The sequence below is a fragment of the Balearica regulorum genome, chromosome 6, assembly GCF_011004875.1.
Source record: "Balearica regulorum gibbericeps isolate bBalReg1 chromosome 6, bBalReg1.pri, whole genome shotgun sequence".
Taxonomy (NCBI): domain Eukaryota; kingdom Metazoa; phylum Chordata; class Aves; order Gruiformes; family Gruidae; genus Balearica; species Balearica regulorum.
Genome location: NC_046189.1, coordinates 27,147,477 through 27,170,923, shown reverse-complemented (window position 1 = coordinate 27,170,923; position 23,447 = coordinate 27,147,477). Strand labels below are relative to the sequence as shown.

Below are 23,447 nucleotides of genomic sequence, written 5' to 3'. Positions count from 1 at the left end.
AATTTCAATGTTAGGTGGAAACTCTTAAAAAACACTGGAGGACAAGAAACAGGAAAACACAAACTCATAAATGCAGCTAATTTTCACATATACAGTAATCCTCTTGCTCTCAAATAGATTCACTGAGTAGTTGACTTTTATGACAAAGCAGTGTAAAAAACCACTGAATGATACCAACATGTCTGAATTTTGTTGTTTTTTTTTTTCAATGCATGTATTATTAAAAATCTCTCCAGGTAAAAGGAGACTCCCAGTGCAAGAAGGAATTTTTTCAGTATATATTTTCAGATGTGTAATTATCTGCTATATGAGAGAGGTAATTCATCTTATGTACTGCAAGAACTATGGCAGAACATAATACTTGATCATTTTGCCAAATACCTACAAATCAGAGAACAAGCATGATTAAACATCCATAAGATGCAAGTTTGTTCCTATGAAAATCACACAAGTATTTCCAAAACATTTGAGTCTCACTTTCTATCAGAAAATCTCACATTAATGGAGTTTCCAGGAGTCAAAAGTCCATGGGTTTTGGCATGAACTGGTTCGGTTTTGGGAGAAATTTTGATCTCAAAATTCTGAAGCAACTGTGAAGATAAATAGGACAAGTATTAGAAAAGCTGCAAAATTACAGATGACGATTAAACTTTGGCAGAAAACATAACAGACTGTCACAAACAAAACTTCTGTTGCCAATTCTGTGGAGTGTCAGTGCTATGATTCCCACACAGGAAAATTAAAAAAATAGTTGTTACAAGGTGAAGAATATAGTTAAAAAATCTTCCTCCTCTGATTGATGGAGGACTGAGCCAGTTCTTTCTGTAGAATTTCCACACAAGCAGATTAAACAGTCTGAGCTATCAAAGAAACTAAGGTCTTTTTAAACCTTGTGAGCTTCCTCTCTATGTGTTTTTGATTCACTTCCTTTAATATAAATCAGTATGTGTAATTATAAAACAAAGTAATAAAAGAATTGCAATCCCATTGCTCACATTTCTCTTCCTGGGCAGAATGAAACAAAACAAACATGAGACGGCAACTGTCCAGTGCATCAGGTGAAACAATCATAAATCAAGGAGTCAAATAGTAGAACCTCTCCTGAATAGTATCACCATAATTCAGTCACACAGGCTCTCTATATATTAAACCTCTATTTCCATACACTGAAACTGAGAGAATCAGTTGCAAACATAAATCACAGAAATTGTGGGCTAAAACAAACTTCGGGAGATTTCTCTCACCCGTTTTGAAGCTGAACATAGAACACCTCAGCTATCTATTTTTAAACTTTCGAGAAGAAAATACCACAACATCCTTAACTTTTCCTAATGTTAAATTTGAACATTTCTCCTATAAATTAAGCAATCTTAGAATCATAGAATGGTTTGGGTTGGAAGGGACCTTAAAGATCATCTAGTTCCAACCCCCCTGCCATGGGCAGGGACACCCTCCACTAGACCACGTTGCCCAAAGTCTCATCCAACCTGGTCTTAAACACTTCCAGGGATGGGGCATCCACAACCTCTCTGGGCAACCTGTTCCAGTGCCTCACCACCCTCACAGTAAAGAATTTCTTTCTAACATCTAATCTAAATCAACCCTCCTTCCGCTTAAACCCATTCCCCCTTGTCCTGTCACTACACTCCCTGATAAACAGTCCCTCACCAGCTTTCCTGTAGGCCCCTTCAGGTACTGGTAAGCCACAATTAGATCTCCCAGGAGCCCCGGATCTCTTCTCTTATCTTTCTCCTAGTAAGCATGATGAACACATTATTTTCCTACTCATAACTTCCTTTTCATGTTATTCTTCTCTTTTTCAAACCTCTCATTCTTGTTATTCTGTCTTCCAACTTTCCTCCAATTTGACTATATTGTCTTTAAAAATGCAGTGCACAGGGGCGATGGCATACCACTGTCTAGCTGAGGATTTGCCAGTGTTTGGCAAGACTGAGTAATTTAGCTCCTCCTTCTGACATACAATATGCTTGGTAATACTGTTAATATACTCAAGTATTACACTGCCTTGTCAGAATTAGCATCATTATTGTTGACCGATTTTTTACTATATCCTTCCAGTCTATGTCTAGACAGACGGTCAACAGTTTGAATTCATGCATCTGATTTCTTTTCAAGAGCTGTAACTTGCAACTGTCCTTACTGAATAATTTTGTGTTGATTCTGGAACATTTCTCCATTTTTTCATAATTCTATATTCACATCCTCTGATTTTAACTTAATTCATGTCAGCTTGATATCCTATGCAAACTCTAAAAGTACTCCATCATTTACTCTGTTAATGAAAATACCAACCTAAATCAAATGCAGGACAGACTCTTACAGAATTTTAATTAAACACTTTCCCAGTTCAATAGCAAATATTTGACAGCTACTGCCTCCAGCTATTTCTTTTTTCCAACCAGTTATGCATGCATTTTATAGGTACTTCCATCTGGAAGAAATTTTATTAATTTAATTGTGAGAACAACATACAGGGCATATGAAAATACTTCCTGAAGTCAGAATACATGATTTATTTTCTACCACATTAGGTAAATGATCAAGTCAAAGAAAGAAATCAGACTGGTCTGAAACAATTTCTCTGACCAGCTCCATGCTTCGTGTGTTTCTATGTTTAAATCACTTAAGTATCATCTCAATGTAAATAGGTTGTGTGCTATTTTGTTATAGTTTCTTTCCAGAAAACAAAAGCAGGATCTCTATTACTTCCTTCATCGTCCTTTTCGAAAAGATGCAAGTATGTTTGTTTTATTCAGCCCTGAGAGCTATCTCACTCCCAGTTCTGAAAGACAGATGCTAATTGTTCAGAGATTGCTCTAGGAGTTTACTTAAGGAAATTCTAAGGCAAATTCAATCAAGCTTTGCTCTGAATACATATAATGGGTCTAAATATTTTTACAGTTAAGTAACTATAGTTTCCAAATCATTTGAGTTTTGATTGCACAATCTGAGCTCAGTATTTGAGTTAAAGGGTGTCTTATAAACAACAAAAACGTAGCAGCTGTTAGGAAAGCTTTCTTTATGATACAAAGCAATGGAAAAGAATATGTACTAACTATTTATATAACTATAAATTATGTATATGTCAATGATAAGGCGGCTAAAAGAACAAGAAAGGACAGAAAACCACAGAACAGAAAAATTCTACTATTTGTCGTAAAACCGTCATCAGTACAAGGATATAAAAACATTTTTACGTTTTTAAGTACTAAATTCTTTGTAACTAAAATACTGAAACTGAGCAGGTAACCATTCTAATATACACTAAGAAAGACTTCTAATTTGCTTGCAAAAACCTTCCGTCTTAAATCCATATATTTCCTTATCAATCTTACCTTTAGTTTTACTTCATTTGTACTACAAAGAATTTTTCTTCTGCAATGTAGTTTAACTAGCATGCTACATTTCGAGCATGATTATCTTCAAATTTTTAAGCCTTTGCAGGATGAGTATGCTAGACAACCCTCCAAAACAAAGGTTTTGTGCACTGTAAGATATCCAGAAATGGTATACATAGAAAAGAATCATATCAATATATTTTTCTTCTTGTAATGCTGTCACATAGTTCTAACCTGAATCAGTGCAAGATGAATTTCCAGCTCTGCAATTCTCTTTCCTATACAACTTCGAATGCCATAACCAAAGGGGATGGAACCAAAATTGTCTACTCTGTCCAAATTATCTTTCCTTAGCCAGCGTTCAGGTTGGAACTCATTTGCCATTGAGAAATTTTCTTCGCTGTATGAAGTAGTATAATGACAGAGTGCCAGCTGTGTCTGAGGAAATAAATGACATTTCTATTCAGCTAACTCCAATACACATAACAAAATAAAAAAGCATTTTAATTACTGTAATTGCTGCAACATGAGGTGATAAAAATTAAGTATCTTTGAGTAATTCTAGAAGGAAAAAAGGATACCAAGTGGTCACATGAAGTAATCTTCAAATTGTTTTAAATGTTGCTGGATATATTATAGACGATGCAGTGGGCAATGAGATGGGAACAAAAGTCACAGGTATTGGGAATTGTCTCAAAAAGGTAGTATGAGAGAAAAGTAGATGAGAGATACAAGACAATGGAAAAGGAAAAAAATGGAGGATGCGAAGGAAAAAAAGAACCCACCTCAGGAAATAAAACAACAATAATTGATGTGATGGTGTTTCCAAATAAATCATGTGTGTGTGGTGTAATAATATTTAAATATTAAGTATATTAAGAATTAAGAATCCTGACTGTTTTAAAGCTACGTTGCTCTAACACAGAAGTGCTGTCATTTAAAATAGCACCATACAGTTCTACCATGATGTCCATGTAATCTTTGAATAGTATACAGAAAAATCTGTAATTTAAAAAGGAAATGAAACTCTTTCTACAAAGGGAATTAATAGGCAAAGGATTAGAAAACTGCAAGAATAATGAATGGTTTTTTACTCAAATTGTAACATTGCACAGAGATGTTATCAATAAACTTCCACCCTCAAGAATATTGAGAACAAGTCAGGATGGTAAATTTGATTAGCAGGTGAGGACCCAAATCTAAAAAAACCCAACAGCAACAAGTCAATTATAAAATCCATTTTTGCCATATAAATGGGTATTACTGAAATACTTTTAATGCTCTAGCTTGGTGAAATCTTTTGAAATCAATGAAGTGTATATATGTTGTAACAAATCACATTTCATACACAAAAATTAAACTGTGTTCTCTGCAGAGGACTGCAATAGAACCTACCCCTTTAGGTATCAAGTATCCTCCAATGATCAAGTCTTTTTGGGTCACTCTTCCATTTCCTGGCAATACTGGATATAACCTAGAGACAAATATTTATGAGAAGTTCAACAGTAGTAACTAATTCAACTTTAAAAGGTTAGATTTGAATTTGCACTCACAAATATGCAGTATGAATACAATATGCATTCACAGCAAAAGGTTTTTCAAAAGCACAGAACACCTTGGAGATTCAAGGACCTTGAATCATCTATGAGAATATGATTAACACCTGAGAAAAGTTATTTACTAGTAACTGGAGGTTGAGCTATTTGGTCTACTTACTTGCTTTACACATGTACAAACAAGTAACCAGTTGGCCAAGCTGGAGACATTTTAGCACTACTGGGATCTAAAAAGGCCTTGTTGATGCCTTCTCTAAAATCCTCTTACTCCCCTCACCTCACTCTGTGAACATTTGTATAAACATACAAAAAAAACCATGTCACATGCCTTCAGTTGAAGTCAAGAAGCTTAAAATGATTGTAGTGGCACTGCAAAGTACCACTGTGCAGCAGTGCGTGGGGGAGGAGGTTGTGCGGTCCATCATACAGGCTAATACTTAAAGGCAAAAATCAAGCTTTCAATTACCTTAACAGATGTATGTGATACTACTTCTACCATGCTTAAAAACATTAAACTATCTTATTTCATTGCTTGGGCATCCTTGGACACAATACTGCTAAAATGAATAAAAGCAGAAGCAGCAAATAGCAGTAACAACTACTGAATACAAATGTTAGCATGGACTCAAAATTCATTACAACTACACAGAATTAAATTTTTTAATTAATGATTGCAGTTGTCTGCTACTTACCTCAAGGTTTCTTTCAGCACAGCTCTAATCAAAGGCAATTTTGGGACATCATGAGCAACAGGAACTTGGACTTTCCCTAACTTACTGACTATTTCCTCATAAACACGCTGTTGAACCTCTGGGTGCTTTGCCAACAAGTATGTTGCCCAGGACAAAGTAAAAGAAGTCTAAGGAAGAAACCACAAGCATCATCATCATCATCTTCAAGTCCAACAGGATTAGATTGAAAATAATTTCAAGCCAAGAAATCCCATCGGTTTTCAACTATGTGTTTTATATGTTTAAAGTTATAAAACAGACTGGCAATGATTTACGTCTAGACTCAATGGGATGTTGTCAGACTTCACCATCCTGTCCTTTGTCCCTTTCCCATTTAAAAATCCCCCACATATCAAAAAACTCATGCTGATATTTTCCCAGTGAAATATTAAAAAGCAACAGAAAAACCAAATGCAAACAAAACTACATAAACAATACTAAAACATAAAGATGCTAAACAGCAATGGATTACCTGTTAGTTTTCAATACGTGTTTCACCTTTCTTCCCAACAAAAACATTTCGCAGGAAACAAGAGAATACTACTTAGAACATTACAACCCCTCTGAAGCTTATGGTGGTCTCCTCATAGCATCCACACAACAGAATTGATATTATCACTGCTAAAATTATACTTTATCCTTTGGTAAGGAATGCTACACCACAGTTGGCACTTTCTACTTCTTGAAAATTCCCACTTGACTGAAATTCAGCATCCCACTGAAAGCTTTCTTTAGGAAGCTCAAAGATGAGCTTATATATTTAAAGTGGCCCCACGATGTTAGAATATTCCTCCCCCTCAATTAATGATTATAATAATCATCGAGACTCCAGAAAAGAGGTACTGTGTGAAAAATCATTTAAAAATATTTTGCCTGAAGGAAGAAACAGAACACAAGGCAGAAGACAGTTCAACTTTGAGCACAAGATCATTTAAAGGAACCCATCATCTAAACCTCTTTCACCTTAGCTGGAAAAATTGCACTTCAATGCACATTTGTGGCTTAGGATACCCTCTGAGAGCATGAACTCACTCCATCTGTACTAACATGGAACTAAGAACAGTATTTCAACTTCATCAGCTGCACCCAAGACATTAAGGTTAAGCAAATGGCCTTACTTGAGCCTGCTTCCCTCACAACCATCACTGAAGACAGAAAGTTTACCATGAAAAATGTATTTTCAGTGTTCCTGAGTAAGTATGGCAGAGAAAGTGACAATGTAATCATCCTGTTCCTTACCTGTGTTGTTCTTAGTATCTTGCAGCATTTAAGAAAGAAAGATTGTAACCTCTACCCTAATTTTCTTGAATTATTCTCAAATGTACATTTTTTTCAACTTGTATAATGAAGACAAACAACCAGTTTCACCTTCTAGGCAGGATACAGTTCTATTTTCAGCTTCTCACGCATTGGCACAACAAAGCTTAAAGTTATAAACAATGTATAGGTAAAAAAACCAACTTCTGGAAATGTCTTATTTTGGGCTTACATTTAAGATCAATTTAGAATGCAAATTCGTCATGACGATGACCTTTTATGTCTTGTCTTCAAACTGGGGTATAATGCTTGAAGTATCATTCTCAGAACCTTTCCTTTTTTCTTCTTGTGATATTGAGTGGCTGTCCCTTGCTAAAATGCAACCCTGTCCTATTCCTCTCGGAGTTCAGAGGAGCTGGCAATTGTGCCAGCTGTATACAGAACTTCCCCGATATAAACAGTTTCTTCCAGGTTCCCAGCTCCTTCATAACCTCTTAAAAATTAGCACTGTTCCAAGGAGAGCCAAAATGCTTTGTAGCCAAAAACTGCCTTGCAATTTTGTTGAAAGCTTTTGTAATCCTCTAAATCTCTTTCATTTTCTATGATAAAGTGAGATCTGAAGTGACAGCAGTAGGGGAAAAAGAGTTCCCTCAGTTTCTGTCTTGTACTTGGAAATGAGGAAATCAGAAGTAGCGTCCTCTCACAAAATGGTTGTTGCCAGCTGAGAAAGCTAAGTCAAGTAGAAAGAGAAATTCTTGTTGGCATGAACTTGAACACTGTCCTTTTAGTTTAATGAAAACTCTCTCACGCAGTAAAAATGGAAAATTAAGGATCTGAAAGATTAGAAAATTAATGGGATGAATAACTGTGCTTTACTTAAGAACCAAACATCAAAAAGCTCTCCAAACTCATAAGCCCTTGGGAAATTTAACAAATGGAATAATCTTCAGCACATAAATAGGCTTTACATATGCTCCTTATTTTGGAATTCAAAAGTATTACTGTTGGGGGTCATTTTGTTTTCTTTAGAAACCTTACAAACTTTCTTAAATTGAAAAAATCTGAATGCCATTATCCAGAGAGGTTTTTTTACTTGAAGGCTACTTTACTTTTTTACTTATTTTAATCTTTTCTACTGCAAGACTATTAAACACAGTCCTACACAGCACTTTATCAAATTCATATAGATTTCTTTTTAAAAATTGCTCATTTACAATAATAGTGTTCACTGATATTCTAACTAACTCCCTGGTATTCTAAATAATTCCATATACATCATATATACAATCACTCATTTTTATCTTTTCTTATTCTTCTGACTGTCATGCTGCAGTCAATACTAAGCTACATTGATTTCACATGACAGGAATGAAAGAAGAGTAAGATATATACATGACCTTAATGTTTCTTCAAATGCTCTGGATGACAAATCAGAAGAACAAGGAAAAATGGACACATAAAATCCTTCCCCAGGTGCTAACATACCTCAGATGCTACCCTCATGAACACTGAGCCCCATCACCTCAGCTCTTTGCCTCAGACTGAGTGTTCATTGCCAGCACAAGCATGGGTGGTGAACTTAGGCCTTACCTATATTAGTGCTAGTCTAACACCCCCCTCCTAATGGACTTCAGCACAAACCAGGTATCTGATCCATAGTGTGTGTCCCAGATGATTGAATTAGCCATATATAAAAATCCTTTACCAAATTCTACATATGAGTTCATTGATTTTTCACACTAACTTTCAGCAGCCTTTTCTATTGTGGTCTGCCTAAAGCAGCACAATACTAACTTGATATTCAAACTAGGAAAAGAAAATATATGCAATTCAAGCCGAATGTGAAGACAACTGCTATGTTAACCATTTGATAAACTATATAACTGACTCCCAAATGATGGGTTCCTGTAAACCACAGTTAGAACATAACAACACTGACTTCATTCTAGTAGAGAGATTCCACAGTGCTGTAAGCATTTTCTATTATTTTAAAGATGCAATGACTTAAATGTATCAGAAATTATATCCTTATAAACAACATAACTCCCCCTGAAGATAGCTGTGAACATACTAGTTTACAAAAATAAGAAAAGTGGTAACAAGCTTACTGTGTCCACTCCTGCCAGAAGCATTTCAGTCATATTGGCATAGATCTCTTCCAAAGTAAGTTCCTTACTCACTAGGAGATATGTAAGTAGCCCACCATTCACTTCTTCTCCTTGGTCCAGCTGAGACTGAATAGCCTTCAATTTGTTGTCAACATGGATTTGACCTTTGGGATTCAAAAAAATTGTTAAGCTTCCATTTTTATTTTTCTGCTAGTTCCTTTCAGTAATAACATTTCCCCCTTATGCTACACTACATAGCCATAAAAAGACAAAATATTTTAATCTATTTTCTCAGGGAAAAGATAATAGAGTGGTGGTGGAGGTCTTTGTATATTCACGATAAGGAAAGACAGAGCTGACAGGAACCTCGGTAGCTCACAGCATGAGAATGCTGAGCACGAGGAAAAGACACAAGAGACTATAGTTTCTGAGAGTGAAGGAAGCTCAAGGTCAAGTTTTTACGCCCACCTGGCTTGTTTTCAGATGACTCTGCAAAGCATGCTGCAAGTCAGCACACAGCGGCTGCTAAAAGATGTTAGCAGCAACCAGAAGGTCAAAGCCACAGAACTGAATCACACTGAAGACAAAGATGAGGAGCATCAAGTAATAAAAATTAAAAAACTTCAGCGAATGACATTTTGAGCAATTTCACCCACAATCCCGTTTATACTTTAGTGACTACAAACAGCATCTTCAGTGAAACAAGGGCTTTAAAAAGAGGAAAACTCCTCAGAAAGTTAATGCCTCGCAGAGTGAGCTTACAAAAAAAAGAACTAGAATTAACATCTTCCTTTATGAAACCTATACACATCACATCCAGTGATTCTCACCATTGAATTCCTTTTTCACAAAGGGATTAAACAAAGAAATAGTATAACAAGTTTCACATGGAACAAATTCCTCATGAACAGTTTTTCACCTGTTGTAAGGATAAAGCTGAACTCTGCTGTTGGTTTTAACCCACAAAAGGGAACAAGAGTGCTTTATCATGGGAAATAATTTAACAGTGGCAGTGTAAAAAAGTATGTGTTTCACAGAAAACACACTTGCATCAGCATTAAATGGATTCCCTGATGCCTGCTGTAGGTACAGATCAATACATATTAAAAATTAAACATATTAAGCATATTAAAAGTAAATAATCTACTCTCAAGAACATGTACACAGGGCTACCTAGACAAATACTGCTGATAAAATAAATTAAAAAATGCATGCAGCTTTCTAACATTAGAGAGGGGAAAAGGGTTCAAGGTTTTTTAAAACACTCCAGAATATTAAAAAAAAAATATATTGCAGAGACAACTCCTTTTGACTTACATGAAAGCTGATTGATAAAGTAGCCTGGAATGCTTTATTCACAAAAAATCATATTGTAGTACAGCTGTGTACTTCTATGTCAACTTATATGTTTGTATGTGTATACATACACTTCTCAAAGAATTTAATTAATTGCTAAAGTCTCATTTTTTAACTTTCTAGTCAGTTTTAGTGGTGATTATTTGACAGAGTGCCTGACTGGAAAACTTGCTGAAGTCAACAAAACCACCTTCATTAAAATTTGAGTGGCTTAAGATAAAGCCTTGGCAAAGAACTGGGACCTGGAGTGAGGACTGGGCACTGAAACAGTTGAAGACAAATAAAGAAACAGAAGGATAAAATAGGAGAATATTTAAATACTGGTAAAATTCTTTTTCAGTAGAGTATTTTTTAAAACAGTTCCCTTGGCCAGTCTGAGTTTAATATGAAACTTACTTCTATCACAATGTCATTTTATAATTTTAGAAGACAAACGCAGCAAGTCCTGTTCAAACACACACAGAACCTGCAGAAATACAGCTGAACTTTTCTACTACTAAATCTTACTAAATTTGAAGAGTCCATCCCAGGATCTGCAGAACTCTCTCCAGGGTTTTGGAATAAGTGGGCGAAGCCATTTGGGAATAGCACCTGCATACATAGTGGTCTTAAACATACTAAACATCAACTCCAGAGCCTCAATATATTCAACAGTCTGCTGTGGGACGTTGTTTTCCAGGCAGCCCAACCGGCATTCATACAGAATAGTTGCCACACCTGCACATATGAAATCAAAGAATTTGCTATACACATGCATATATACATATTAATAATTTAAGGAATTATAATGCTAACATAATGGAACTACCTTCCAAAAATATTTTGTTATTACTGTGGTTGGGAGCAGATAAAATAGAAATTTAAAATACAGAAAAAATCCCAGCTAAACATTGTAGCGAGACGGTGGCTACTACGTCAGTAATGCTCAGCATGAGAAGACAGCTGGGAATTCCACCAGCAGTAGAGCAGCCCTCACACGTTGGCTGTGTTTTGCATTGCACTGCAAATCCCAAGCCTGCCGTGTTGGCCTCTGAACACACAGGGACACACAAGTCCAAAGACATTTCTGATAACTGGTGATAACAGGATTTTCTTGTAGTGGCTGTGCCTTTCTTCGACATAAGCTGGTAGTAAATGAATAATGAGTATGCATAAATGGATAAAGAGCTTGCACTCTAGACAGTGATTTCAATGCACACAATATACTCCACGTGGCCCTGAAAAACAGCAAGTGTGTGACACTTCAAAGTGACAATATTGACTCCTTTCTTGCTCCTGACTTGTTATAATTTCCTCAGATGTTTTGTCAGCAGTATTGCAGTGATCCCTACTAGAAATACCATTCCCCTCCCCAGTATTTTATATATATTTTTATTAAATTCTTCTTCTTCTCAACTCTGGACCATTTCTTCGTTTATTAAGTTAATTCCCATTCATCCATTAGTGTCCCTGCAACCTCGCAGCTCAGTTTTTATAAACATACCCAACTTATTAAATATTAGACAGAACTCAGCCAGAAACTGCCTTATTGGACTTAGCCAAAATGCTCTCTCAGTTTGACAGCAAACCATTTTTAATTACTTTCTGAACACAGGTTTCTAGCATTTTTTCCTCCCAACTTGCAAAATCTAGCTCATATTACCTAGTTAATTTATGAAAATACCACATGGTACAGTACAAAAAGCATTCCTATTATCAAAATAGTCTTATTTAATGATTTTTCTAAAATCCAGTGGGGCAATTAGGTAATTTAAAAAGGCATTTAAATAATTTCTCAAAGCCATTTGCATCAAATCAAATTTTTTAAATAAATTTTGTGCTTTTAAATTCATTAGTTAACAGTTTGTCCACATCTTTCCAGGAAATATTAGAATAACTGTTAACCAAATAAGTAGAGTAATTGGTCTATTAACACTCTAATCTCTTTTTTCTGTGTGTCTCATTAAAAACAGGAAAAATAGATATGCTTAACCTTGACCTAGCACTCTATCAAAAACTCTCCATAAATTCTCAAGTATTAGATATTTTAATAAACTTTTCTCTTCCCCCGTTCTTTTCTTCATATTTCCTTTTTAATGACAAAAATAATTCTAAAATCTGGCTATTTTCAACTCACTCTTCCTTCCCCAATTTTCCTCCCCGGGGGGATATTTTTCTATGCCTTTTATTTCTCCTGTGCCTTTTTCAGAAAATGCTAGTTCTTATGCATTCTTTTGCTCTTTACATGGTCTTTTAAAAAAAAATCTTACATATTGGTTCCCTGAACAGTTGACAGCATAAGTTAATTAAAACTGCAATTCCTATAGGAAATAAGTGTGTGCCAGGCACAAGTTATAAATTAAAAGCTAAAAGAATGTGAAGAATTTAAACTAACCATCAGTTAAAGTGAATCGCAAGCTCAGACCTTTAAAAATCCATAAAATTGGTAACTCTTAGTTCAATGCCATTTTTAGACATTATTAACATAGAACAGACTCAGGTTAGTTTACCAAATCCCTCAGCCAGACATTTGATATAGCATCTTCACAGGTGAGCAATTTGGAAGTTCTTGCAAATCTCAAATTATTCAGCTGCCTGTCAGCAAAGAGTACCAAGGTTTTTCAAAGGCACTACCTATAACAAGATCAGGTTGCATGCAGTCAGTCAAAGGAATGCATGAGATATGAATCACCATTAGATTTCTATAAGAATGCAGGAAATGCTGTACTAGCTCAGGCTGGAGTTCCATTTAGCATTCCCTCATTAATGGTAGCCAGAGTCAGATGATTTTGAGGCAAGCATAACAATCCCATGCTTGGCATGCATAAGCAGGGGAAAGCAGCATCTTTTCCCACATTAAGCTATGAACAGAATTTAGATACCTCACACAGTAGATTCCCCACCTGGAATTCGGACAGGATGTTGCCAAATTAACAGATCTTAGAAGTCACACTGTTAGAAGGTCAACATCCTTATTCTTGAGAAATTATACAGAAATACTGAGTACTGAACTACTCAGGGCCTTGATTGTACATTTTACCTATATACCAGCATTTCCACAGGAATTGTCCCTTAAAACAAGGTATCAAACCCTTTGGACTCTACAAAGGAATTCTACTGATATCTACTGCACTAAGTAGGAAGGACAACTGAATGCAGAATATCAAGCTTCCATTTTCAGATTAATCACAATGGAGGACTAGTCATTTGACAAAGATGCCTAACCATAAGCACACTGCTTTACATCCATTTTCTTTATCGATGTTATACAGCCTAGGCTTACCTTCCATTGAATACTTGAAGAAAAGGGTGTTAACATTGTCACTGTTTCCCCATCGTCCTCTTGATTTCTGAGGGTGTGGATTCTTTTAATTAAGTCTGTGATAACTCATTGACTCCTTCAGAGTAAACAGCCACATCTTTGGGTTTTCAGAATTTTTTGCCTCAATACACTTCTCATTTTTAGCCATTGTTCTCCCTCCCTAGAAGAAATTATTAATAATATCTACACACAATTCTCCTGAACAATCAGTAGCTGGGTAAGAGCTCCACAATGAAACTGTTTATGGTTTTTCATCTCAAATGAAAGCAAGTGGTAAAATGAAAATGGTTATCATGTATATTTGGCATGAGGCCCTTTACATTTTTATTCTGCATTATTGCACATCCTCATTAAACTTTCAGTGTTGCAACATGTATGTACATCTGTAAGTCAATCTTCTGGTCTGAATGACAGAACTTGTCCACTCAGTGTTCTGAATTTGACAAGTGTCTCTATATATTAGTATTATAGTAGTAGCTAACACAAGAAATTTGCAAAACTTTCTTATTGAAATTACTTTAAATAATATTTGAATGGATAGTCTGCAAAATTGCTTTTGCCTAGAATTGGTGCTTAATTACTATCCAGACCTGACAAATCGATTTGAGCTAGTACATAAATGCCATTACTGAAACATCACTTTCAGTTACCCTAATTCTAAACCTACAAGCAATAGGATAGCAGACCTAGCTATAGAGAAACAATTTACAGCTAGATTCTCCTTTAGCTGAAGCTATGTATTGACATTTTCGTGCTGAAGACTAAAAGTCTGAACTGTAGCATCTGCATGCTTCACATGAGCAGAGTCTTTGGGAACAGTGGTTCCAGGGATATCTTTCAATTCCTTATGAAGACAGGCAATTGTCTTTTATGTGTTTATTTTAAATTGCTATGTAAGTATTCCCATTAAATTCTTTCACCTGAAGCAATGCTGCTGCAAGGTACAGAAACTTACTGGCCAGCAAAAGAATTTAATCTCTTTAACAGACATTTCTGACTATCTCTTGATTTAAGATCTCATTTCACAAGATGTCAAGGAACTGTTAGTTTGACTCTGAACTGCAGTTTAAAATTTGAGTCTGCAGTGCAATACGTAATACCTTTTGCCACCATGAAAGAAACAGACTGTCCATGACTCAGGAAATTAGTTTCCCTCTAAATAAACATTCTATGTCAGTGGGGACCATGAGGAGTTCTCAGTGGCAATTAACCACACCCACATGCACTGCAAGTTTATGCAAGCTTTAAAGACAGATAACTGTTCTAGAAATCAGCCACGTAAAAACATCTCTGCATGGGGATGCCCAACTGTGAATTTCCCAGTGACTTCTCTGCATTCATCTGCTGAGGGGGTGCTTTGGTGAACAATAAAGCTAAAGTCAACCTGAGCCAACAAGTCCACACAGCATACTGCAAGTGAGTGCAACAGTGCAGATCTGAAGCAATAAAACCACATTTATGCAGTGCTGTGCCAAAGTTAGTAAGCCCTATTCTGCAATACTACTTCCAGGTAAGTGAGTCAGCTCAGACATCTCTAGTGATAGACATTGTCCAATAATGTTTTTATGCAAGGTAGCTCACTCCACATTCAAAACTACACATCATTACTGTCCCTTTGAAAATTTAGAGCAGAACAGAAAATTGTACCATAAATTCCTACCCTCTTCCCCCCTACTAGACACACAAATTTCCCCACAGAGAAAAGCCTGAATTGCCAGATGACCTGTACAGTGCTTCAGAAAATCACAAAAGTTTTACAAGAAAACTTAGAAAATGAAGGGGTAACAACACTTACGCAGAAATAAGTCCCACAGCTCTCCCTCGTAAGTCTCTGTATTCCTGCCAGGATTCCATGTTAGCTCTTTGTGGTGCTCTACCTTCTGCCCGGAGGACTTGAGCAACCATATCTCGATCTGCAATGGATACAACAAACTGGGGACCAAAGTGAGACTTGAAGATCTTTCCATATTCCTGAGTGTGTTTTTGCTACAATATCAGCAACAAAGAGAAAGAAAAGTATTACTAAGGAAAAATAACACAAAAGGAAACTGACAATTTGTCATAAAGCGAATCAATCTATCGCATCTAGAACTTGATCCCCAGCCTTCCAGTCAAGGAATGGTTCAAAATGTCAGGAAAAAGCATCTAAGCACTACTGTGAAGCATTCACAAGGCAAACAGAGAGGTCACACTGTTCAGGACCTCTGACTGAAAAGACCCAAAGCTCTAAGGCACAAAGCGCGAGTGAAAACCAAATGCTGAGATGATGAAAGGACTTGGGGCACTTAAAACACATCTCTTCAGATCACACAGGTTAGAAAGAATGTCTGGAAAAATGAAAAGCATGGAGGTAAATAGGGTTAAATCAACAGTATCATACAAAGATATAATAATTTACTTTTAATGTCTTTTGTAAATAAAGATGTACTCTTTACAAAAACTACTTATAAGTTTCTCACACCTGACCGAGGACGATGATAGCACAGCACCTGGTGAAAAACTGCATTTTGGGACAGCTTCATCAGCAGTGGACTTTAGAAAGACAAACATTAATTCTGTAAAAGGAAGGAAAAGTTGATGTCTTATTCCTGAAGTGAGGTTTATTTAGTGGCTGATCCACAAGCTGTATGATTCAAGCTGGAGGCAATTAAGAAAGAGGATTGAAAAACATTAAACTATGTGTTAAAAAACCCCAAGTTTTCCAGTAAGATTGTGCTATCGCTGTCCCATGAAATCTTACTGATAATTTCAAATAAATTTCATTCTGACATAGTGATGAAATGAAATGCCCAGCTCTCATGAATTCACTTGGAGTAGTGGTACACCATCATTTTAGAGGGAAAAAACAAAACTGCAAAGGACTTGTTAAAGAGATATTATTGGGATTTTAGATTTAAGAAAGCTTTACATTTTAAAGCCTTTGTTTCAGGTTAAAGTAGCAAGCAAGTTAAACTGTCCAAAGCTTAACTTTGACACATTACCTGCATCTAATCCAAAGACATCTTGCTTGCAGAGTTATGTTGATTATAAATCAAAGATGTTCGATACAACTACACTAGTGAAAGTCTCGTGTTGACCCAAGATTAACTTATGAGAAATATTTTTTTAATCAGTCTTGGTTACAGAGATGAATTGTTTAATTGCAAACAAAAAGTTTAAGACACATGAATCACACTTCAGCATATGGTACCAAGCGCTTATAAAAAACGTAACTCTTTTTGCCTGGTTTCCAAATAAAACAAGAGTTGTGCAATTGTGGTCCCTGCCAGTCTCCTTTTAGCTACTTTTGGAACACAATGACCAATTTCAGTCAAGTTTAACACAGAGTTAAAGGTCTCCTACAACTATATTCTTACCATTTTCAAAAATCAGCACCTGGATTCAAATGAGACGCGCTTATTAGTCACCCTGAGGAGGGAAATGCTACAGTACGAACTCAACTGTTATCATTTCTGCTTGGTCTGTCGCTAACCAAACACCACATGCAGACCAATATACCAACAGATACTTGCAAACCCCGAAGTATCTCTTGCCCTGGAGATATTTCAGAGATATTGAAACTGAACATGGAGAGAATTAAGAGCATAAGTCTTTAAGAAAAGCATGAGTTGGGTGTGGTAAGGCTGTGAGGAAACGGCAGCGGGGTGAAGGGGATACAGGTCACCAGTCACAGAAAAACAGGTTCAACAAATCTTGCTATTTACAGAGCAGCTTTTTTTTTCCACTGATGGTGAGGTTACCTGAGAGGATAAACTTCAACAGAAAATAAATCAAGTGTCAAGCCTTCCAATCAAATAATGAAATATTAGTTTTAAACCTGAAACAGACAAGGACAAGGTATTTGGACATCTCTTGGGTTTCAGCAGAAATGGTGTTCAGTGTATCAACCTCATGTTTTAAAGAAATGCCCGGAATTTCCTCTTCCATATTTTCTATCACAACATAGGCTTTTTTTCCCTCATTTCAAACCTTAAAAATACTACGCTTTCATGTCTCACATACCACTCTCACACCAGACATTCTTTCACACATCATAAATTCAAGCTGCCAGCATCCAAACCCTTCCCCCTCACCTTTCTTTTCTTTATACTTGCACAGCCACTGACAAGACAAAAGAGATCTAACCCCATCAAATTAAAAATACTTTTCTTTTTCATAATTGCTGTAGGCATTACTGCTTTGGCCAGGACTAACTGGAATCAAGTTACTGAGAACAGAACCTCCTTTGTGAAAAAGTGCTCGGCTTCCCCACCCCTTCTGCATATAGGGTATGAATATTTGTGTGCGCCGAAGGACATCGTTTAAGTAGCTGTGCTGGTTACCAGAGGGTTTCAGATTAATTCATTCCTGATGTTCACTGTATTGTTAAATTTAACAGACTGTTATTAATCCAGTAAATGCCTATTTGCATCCAGTATGTATGCAAATAGGGCATCCATGATTTGTAATGTGATTTTTGAGACTCTAAATAGAATAAAAACTAGTATTGTATTACAATTTCCCCTTATCCTTCATCCCACTTTCCTTTTTTATGAATAACATTCATTAAGAAGAAAATAGCCGTATCAGCTAGTGGTAGTGAAAAGTACACGCTGTTTAGGTTGTCTTATATTCCTTTTAATATTTTGAATAATTTTCACTGTTTTGACTGTGAAAGAACTTGAATTCAATGGTAGTAATTTTTTTTAGTGTTACGAGACTATGGTGAGTGCCTCAAATTCTGTATACTACCACAGAGGTAGAAGAAAAAAAAAAAACCAAAAAACCTAATGCAACGAAAAGCTTTAGCTATGATGAAGTTACCATCTGCATGTGACTTGATTAGCAAGCCAATTAAGTTGAGCAATTCATCATCAGCAATCTAGTTCGGCTGCTATCAAACACAGCATAGACTGAGGAGCCTAACACTTCTAGACATCTAAATGGTAAAGACAACAAAGCCAGACAAAACCAAGCAACTCGTGGTTTTGGGGTTTTTTTTAGCTCTTTCCTGCCTCTTTCTGATGGTTTTAGGCCCTTTGTAAATCCTGACTTTTGAGTTTTGATCCTCAAACCATTTAAAATTCTGTCCTGTTCTCTTTGGTTTCCCTCTTCTTTTACTTCCCTCTCGGTTGTGGGTTGTGGGTTTTTTTTTTTTATTTTGGTGATTTTCAGGTAGTGAACCTCTTGGGCTTGTCTCTGAATCCCTTCCTAGTGATCTCAGAAAGGTCAATAAGAAAAATAAAAAATACTAAATTTGAGGTATTTCCAAAGAGATCTGTACTGCCAGTGGGAAGTGTTATGGATCCACCACTGAAAGAGGGTGAAAATCACTGCCTTACTCCCTCAAACACAAGTGCTTACTTCAGAATCACTTGGACTACATAGGGAAGGGGCCCCAGGGAGTTGCACTGTGACTTTTTAGGAATGAAACTCACGTGTTTGGCCAAGCAACCAAGAAAAAAATTTTTAAAAAAATCATCTTTGGATAGAGACAGCTTTGCAGTAAGGCAGTTGCCCGTGCCAACACCCACGAAATGCTGCACAGGACACTCGTTCACCCAGCTCCTGCTGTCCCAAGCACGGCTAACCGCGCTTCACCCGCCATCGCAGGGGGCGACTGAGGAAGGGGACACGCCGCGGCCTGGGGACCACCACAGCAGCGGAGGTGCCCAAACCACAGCGGGCATTTCTCAACCCCCACCCACGTTCAGATTTATTTTACCGTCTCCCGCCCCACCGCGTACTCCAGAGCAGCCATCCGCCAGGTGACAGGAGCCGCTTTCACTCCTCTCCCCCCGCCATCGCCCTCCCGCCGCCATCAGGCCCCGCTTCCCGCCACCCGCCTCCCCTCCCTTCCCCTTCGCCGCCCTCCGGCCCGCGAGCCAATGGAGCCGCCAGGGGAGGGGGGGGCAACACAGCCGCCGCCGTTGCCCCCCGTTCCCGCACACCCCCCCACCCCCCCACCCCGGAAGGTTTCAAACCGCCCGCCTCCTGCTGAGGGGAGGGGGGCGGCAGCCGTGGGCCGGCCAGAGCTGACGGCAGCGGGGCCAGGCGCATCTACCGCCCCCTCAGGGGACCTATATATGCGAAGTATATTTATGTAAGGGGAGGCCAGGGTAGAAGTGAGGGTTGGAGAGACAAAATGGTCTCTGGCCACAACGGAGGGGCGCCGGGCTGAGCTGAAAGAAGGAAAGCGGCGGGAGTCCCCTTCACACCACCCTGGCAAGCCGCGGCACGACCAGGGGGTCCCGCGTGGAAACAGCCCGGCGTGGCCTCACCTTCAGGGTGGGTGCTGCGGTCCGGGATTCGAGGAAAGCACACACTTCCCAGCTCTGCCCGCCAAAAATAAGTCCTTTACGAGTCTGTGAAACCACTCGTTTCAAAAGATGGCTTTTTTTTTTTTTTTTTTTTTTTTAAGTCTAAGGCACCTATGTAAAAGTTCGAAATACTCGTAAATATGAAAAGGGGGAGAGCTCACAGACTAGGGGTGCCGGCGAGGCGGTCCCCTCACGTACGAAGGAAGGGGGGACTCGGGAGAGGGTGTCGGCCCGGCCCGCAAGCCACGTACTCGTAGGCTCCTCACCGAAGCAAACCCGCCAAAACCCCCGAGTGCTGCGGGGGACGGAGACCGAACGGGGGGGATCCTCTGATCCCGGCTCTTCCCTAACAGCGGGGACGCTGCGACCAGCTGCGGTGCTGGCAACCCGGTGACTGAGCAATGTTTTGTGAGGGGGAAAAGGGAAGGTTTAAGCAGTCCTGGCGTGAATAAAACAGTAAGAAGCCGAGTAAGCTGTACCTGGATTTCATGAATGCGGCCGAAGCCGTCCTTCCAGAAGAACTCGTAGAGATTATAGAAGGTGTGGGTCCAGGCATTTCTTGCAGGCTCTTCACCCTGCCAAGCTGGTGCGGGGGGGGCTGCAGCAGCTCCCCTCCGCGCCCTGAATCTGCCACCGTCTCCGCGCCTTTGTTCTCTGCCGCTGCCGGGGAGTTATTCTGCACCTCCAGAGACTGGCTGCTGGAAAGTTTGGGCAGCTGGTGAAACCTGCTGACAAAAATCGCGTGGTAAAAGTAAGTCCTCTCGGATTCAAGCGTCTGCTTGCATTTCATTGTCAAAACTCTCGTGAAGAAAGACATGTCTTAATTTCTGAAAGGTCCACTTTGCTCCTGCAGCTGCGTTTTATTTGGTTGCTCTTTCTTCACCGCCTGCTTTAACTTGTACAAGCAGCACTTCTCCAAACTCTTACTGCATGAGCATCAGTTTACACAGACCATTATTTAACGCTCCCTCCCCTAGGGCTGGAAAAGGGGGGTGGGTCTGGGATGAGACTTGAATAGAACGAACCTATTATTTTGTATAATTCAAATCAGACAAATTTACCCATTAAGCATGCAGACAAAGTTTAGTTTTTCCCTCTTTTCCCCATTAGTTTGGCAAAAGCTCACACAAGGATTATCCCATCTTTCTCCTTCATTAAAAAGGTGGGTTTAGGGCTATTTTTTCTGTGGCATTAATTCATTCCCATGTTAGAAAAATACTATATTTTCTGCCAGAAGTTCTCTTAGTACCATTCTTCATCCTGTAACATATACGGAAAACATTTCTGCATCCACATAGAATTTGCAGTGATTTTACACAGTAACCTTACAAACAGTTCCTGTAAATTACAATATCCAGGGATGTTATTTGTATTGCAGAATGATTTATCTTTTGGACAGTATATACTCCATAAGCAGCTTGTGTTGACTTTTGTAGAAAATAACCAGTGCCCTGTAACTGCATAGTGTTCCACCACACTTTTTCCTCAATTTGGCTGCATAGATCTATAATCACGCACACAGAACTTGAGCTCCAACCTGTATATCAACTTGTTTTGCACAATTTCAAAAATGCTAGTGCTGTCTTTATTCCTATTTCTGTAATTCTGAAGGTGTTAGTAATAATCTGTAAAATGTTGATTAGTTTCAGAAATTACATGGAAGGGACCCACTTGGTTTTAATTGAATCAGAAGCTCAGGTAAAACTTGAGGAAAAGAGAGGAAAGTCTCAAGGAAGATCTGCATTTCCAAAACCTAGTTATGAATAAACTGCTGGAAAAATAAAAGTAAGTCCAGTGAGCTTCAATGTTATTTGCTTTTGTTTTCTTACTGTTTATCTTTTACATTTATATTTTTGAGGCCACAATCTAAGATTTGTGTACACGCTTAATTTTACCACTGATAACTCCACTGAAATAAATCTACCTCTCAAGTTAGACATGTGCATCAGTCTTTGTAGATACAGCAGTAAATGTTACAGGAATAAAAGGCAGATGGTAAACAGTCTTAAAATCTATAAAGTCCATATTGTTTAGGCTAAAATATTGTCTTTAAAATAGGCTTCATCATACTTGAAAGGGTCCAGAGAACAGCAACAGAAAAAATAAAATAAAATAGAAGTTTTTAAAAAATTACATAAGGAAGAGGTTGAGAGAATTATTTCATCTGGGAAAGATGACTACCAGGAGCATGACAACAGCCTACAGATGTGTACATCTTTTGTTAAAAAAAGATGCACGTCAGAGAGAGAAGACAGAAGACAATGGGCTTAGTTTGCAGCTACAGATTTCTTGGTTAGATTTTCAGGTAGCCTTGCTATCTCAGATATTTTTGGGATGTCTCTTAGATATTTCAGATAGCCAAGGTATCTCAGGAGGTTACATAATTGCTATCACTGAACTTGTGCAAGAACATGTTTGAGAAACATCTGTCAGGCACATCTGGGTAAATCATGGTCTAGGTTACCTCTGGAGTTTCCCTTTTCCTCCTATATTTCTACATGGTGTAACTACATTATTTCTTTAATATTTACCCAAAGATGCTTTGAGATACACAGTTGCTAAGAAAATAAATCCTTATGGGAAAAAATATTAAAACCAGCTGGTGAGTGTGAAATTCAGAATAAGTTTATCATCATAAGTAAATGAAAGGCTAACTCCATGTCTCCCTTAGGCACAGTGGAGGACAAGAACAACAAGGGGTATCTCTCAGAGCAAGTAGATGCACTATGAGGTGTCTGCAGGAGGATTTAAAAATGGAACACTTACTCATTTGACAGGAAAGATGGATACAAGTCCTAGAACATGCAAAGAACAATCCAAACTATCTAAATTATCTGCACCATCTAAATTATATTTGCCACAAAAATTGAAAGGTATTGAACAACAGATGTCCCTAGATTGTAAGTCAACAAATAGAAAGGAAAGAATAGGAATTCACTTTGTAATGAACACCACTATAATCCCCTAGCTATACATGTTAAAGGTTACATCAGAATTAAAAAAAATATAAAAACTCCTTAATCTCAATACTAATACTCTGAAAATGAGAGGTTTTTAAAAATTTATGCAATAGTTCTCCAGCTTTAAAAATTACATTCATATTGTACTTTCTAGATTGATGGAGGGAATATATGCACCCTTCCTAAAAACTGCTGCTCACAGCTATCAGTATGGTAGGTATTTTATTATTATTTTAAAGTCATACACCATTAAGGTAGTGTAAAGCATCTGCTTCTATTAATATGCTAGTGAGATAAACTATTATGCTGTAAAGACTAGTTTTGCAACTGGCAGTAGCTTTCCCTGGTTGTACATTTTTGCAGTTAATTCCATATTCGGACATTCACTTTCTTCCTCCCACTGTTACCTCTTTTCCATTAAAATCATTGTAGGAGAGAGTGGTTCTAGCCAAGCTACTTGAAAAAGAGTTTCAGAAGTTTTGCCAGAACAATACCTGTTTTCCCTCTGAGGAATTTCTGG

The 23,447-nt window shown here is 37.9% G+C and overlaps 1 protein-coding gene and 1 long non-coding RNA gene across 2 annotated transcripts; one reads left to right on the top strand and one right to left on the bottom strand.

Moving 5' to 3' along the window:
• Positions 1-221: 221 nt before the first annotated feature.
• On the bottom strand, positions 222-13,828 carry CYP27C1 (cytochrome P450 family 27 subfamily C member 1). Its single transcript, XM_010312462.2, is given in 10 exon segments — positions 222-590; positions 3,594-3,797; positions 4,755-4,833; positions 5,608-5,774; positions 9,012-9,175; positions 10,875-11,084; positions 13,630-13,668; positions 13,671-13,736; positions 13,739-13,775; positions 13,777-13,828. Coding segments are annotated over 10 exon segments (1,113 nt in total). The 5' UTR covers positions 13,807-13,828; the 3' UTR covers positions 222-473.
• Positions 13,829-19,703: 5,875 nt separating this feature from the next.
• On the top strand, positions 19,704-22,739 carry LOC142602377 (uncharacterized). The gene is made up of 3 exons (XR_012836153.1): positions 19,704-20,718; positions 21,611-21,752; positions 22,639-22,739. It is a non-coding gene; the product is annotated as an uncharacterized LOC142602377 (long non-coding RNA).
• Positions 22,740-23,447: the final 708 nt, after the last annotated feature.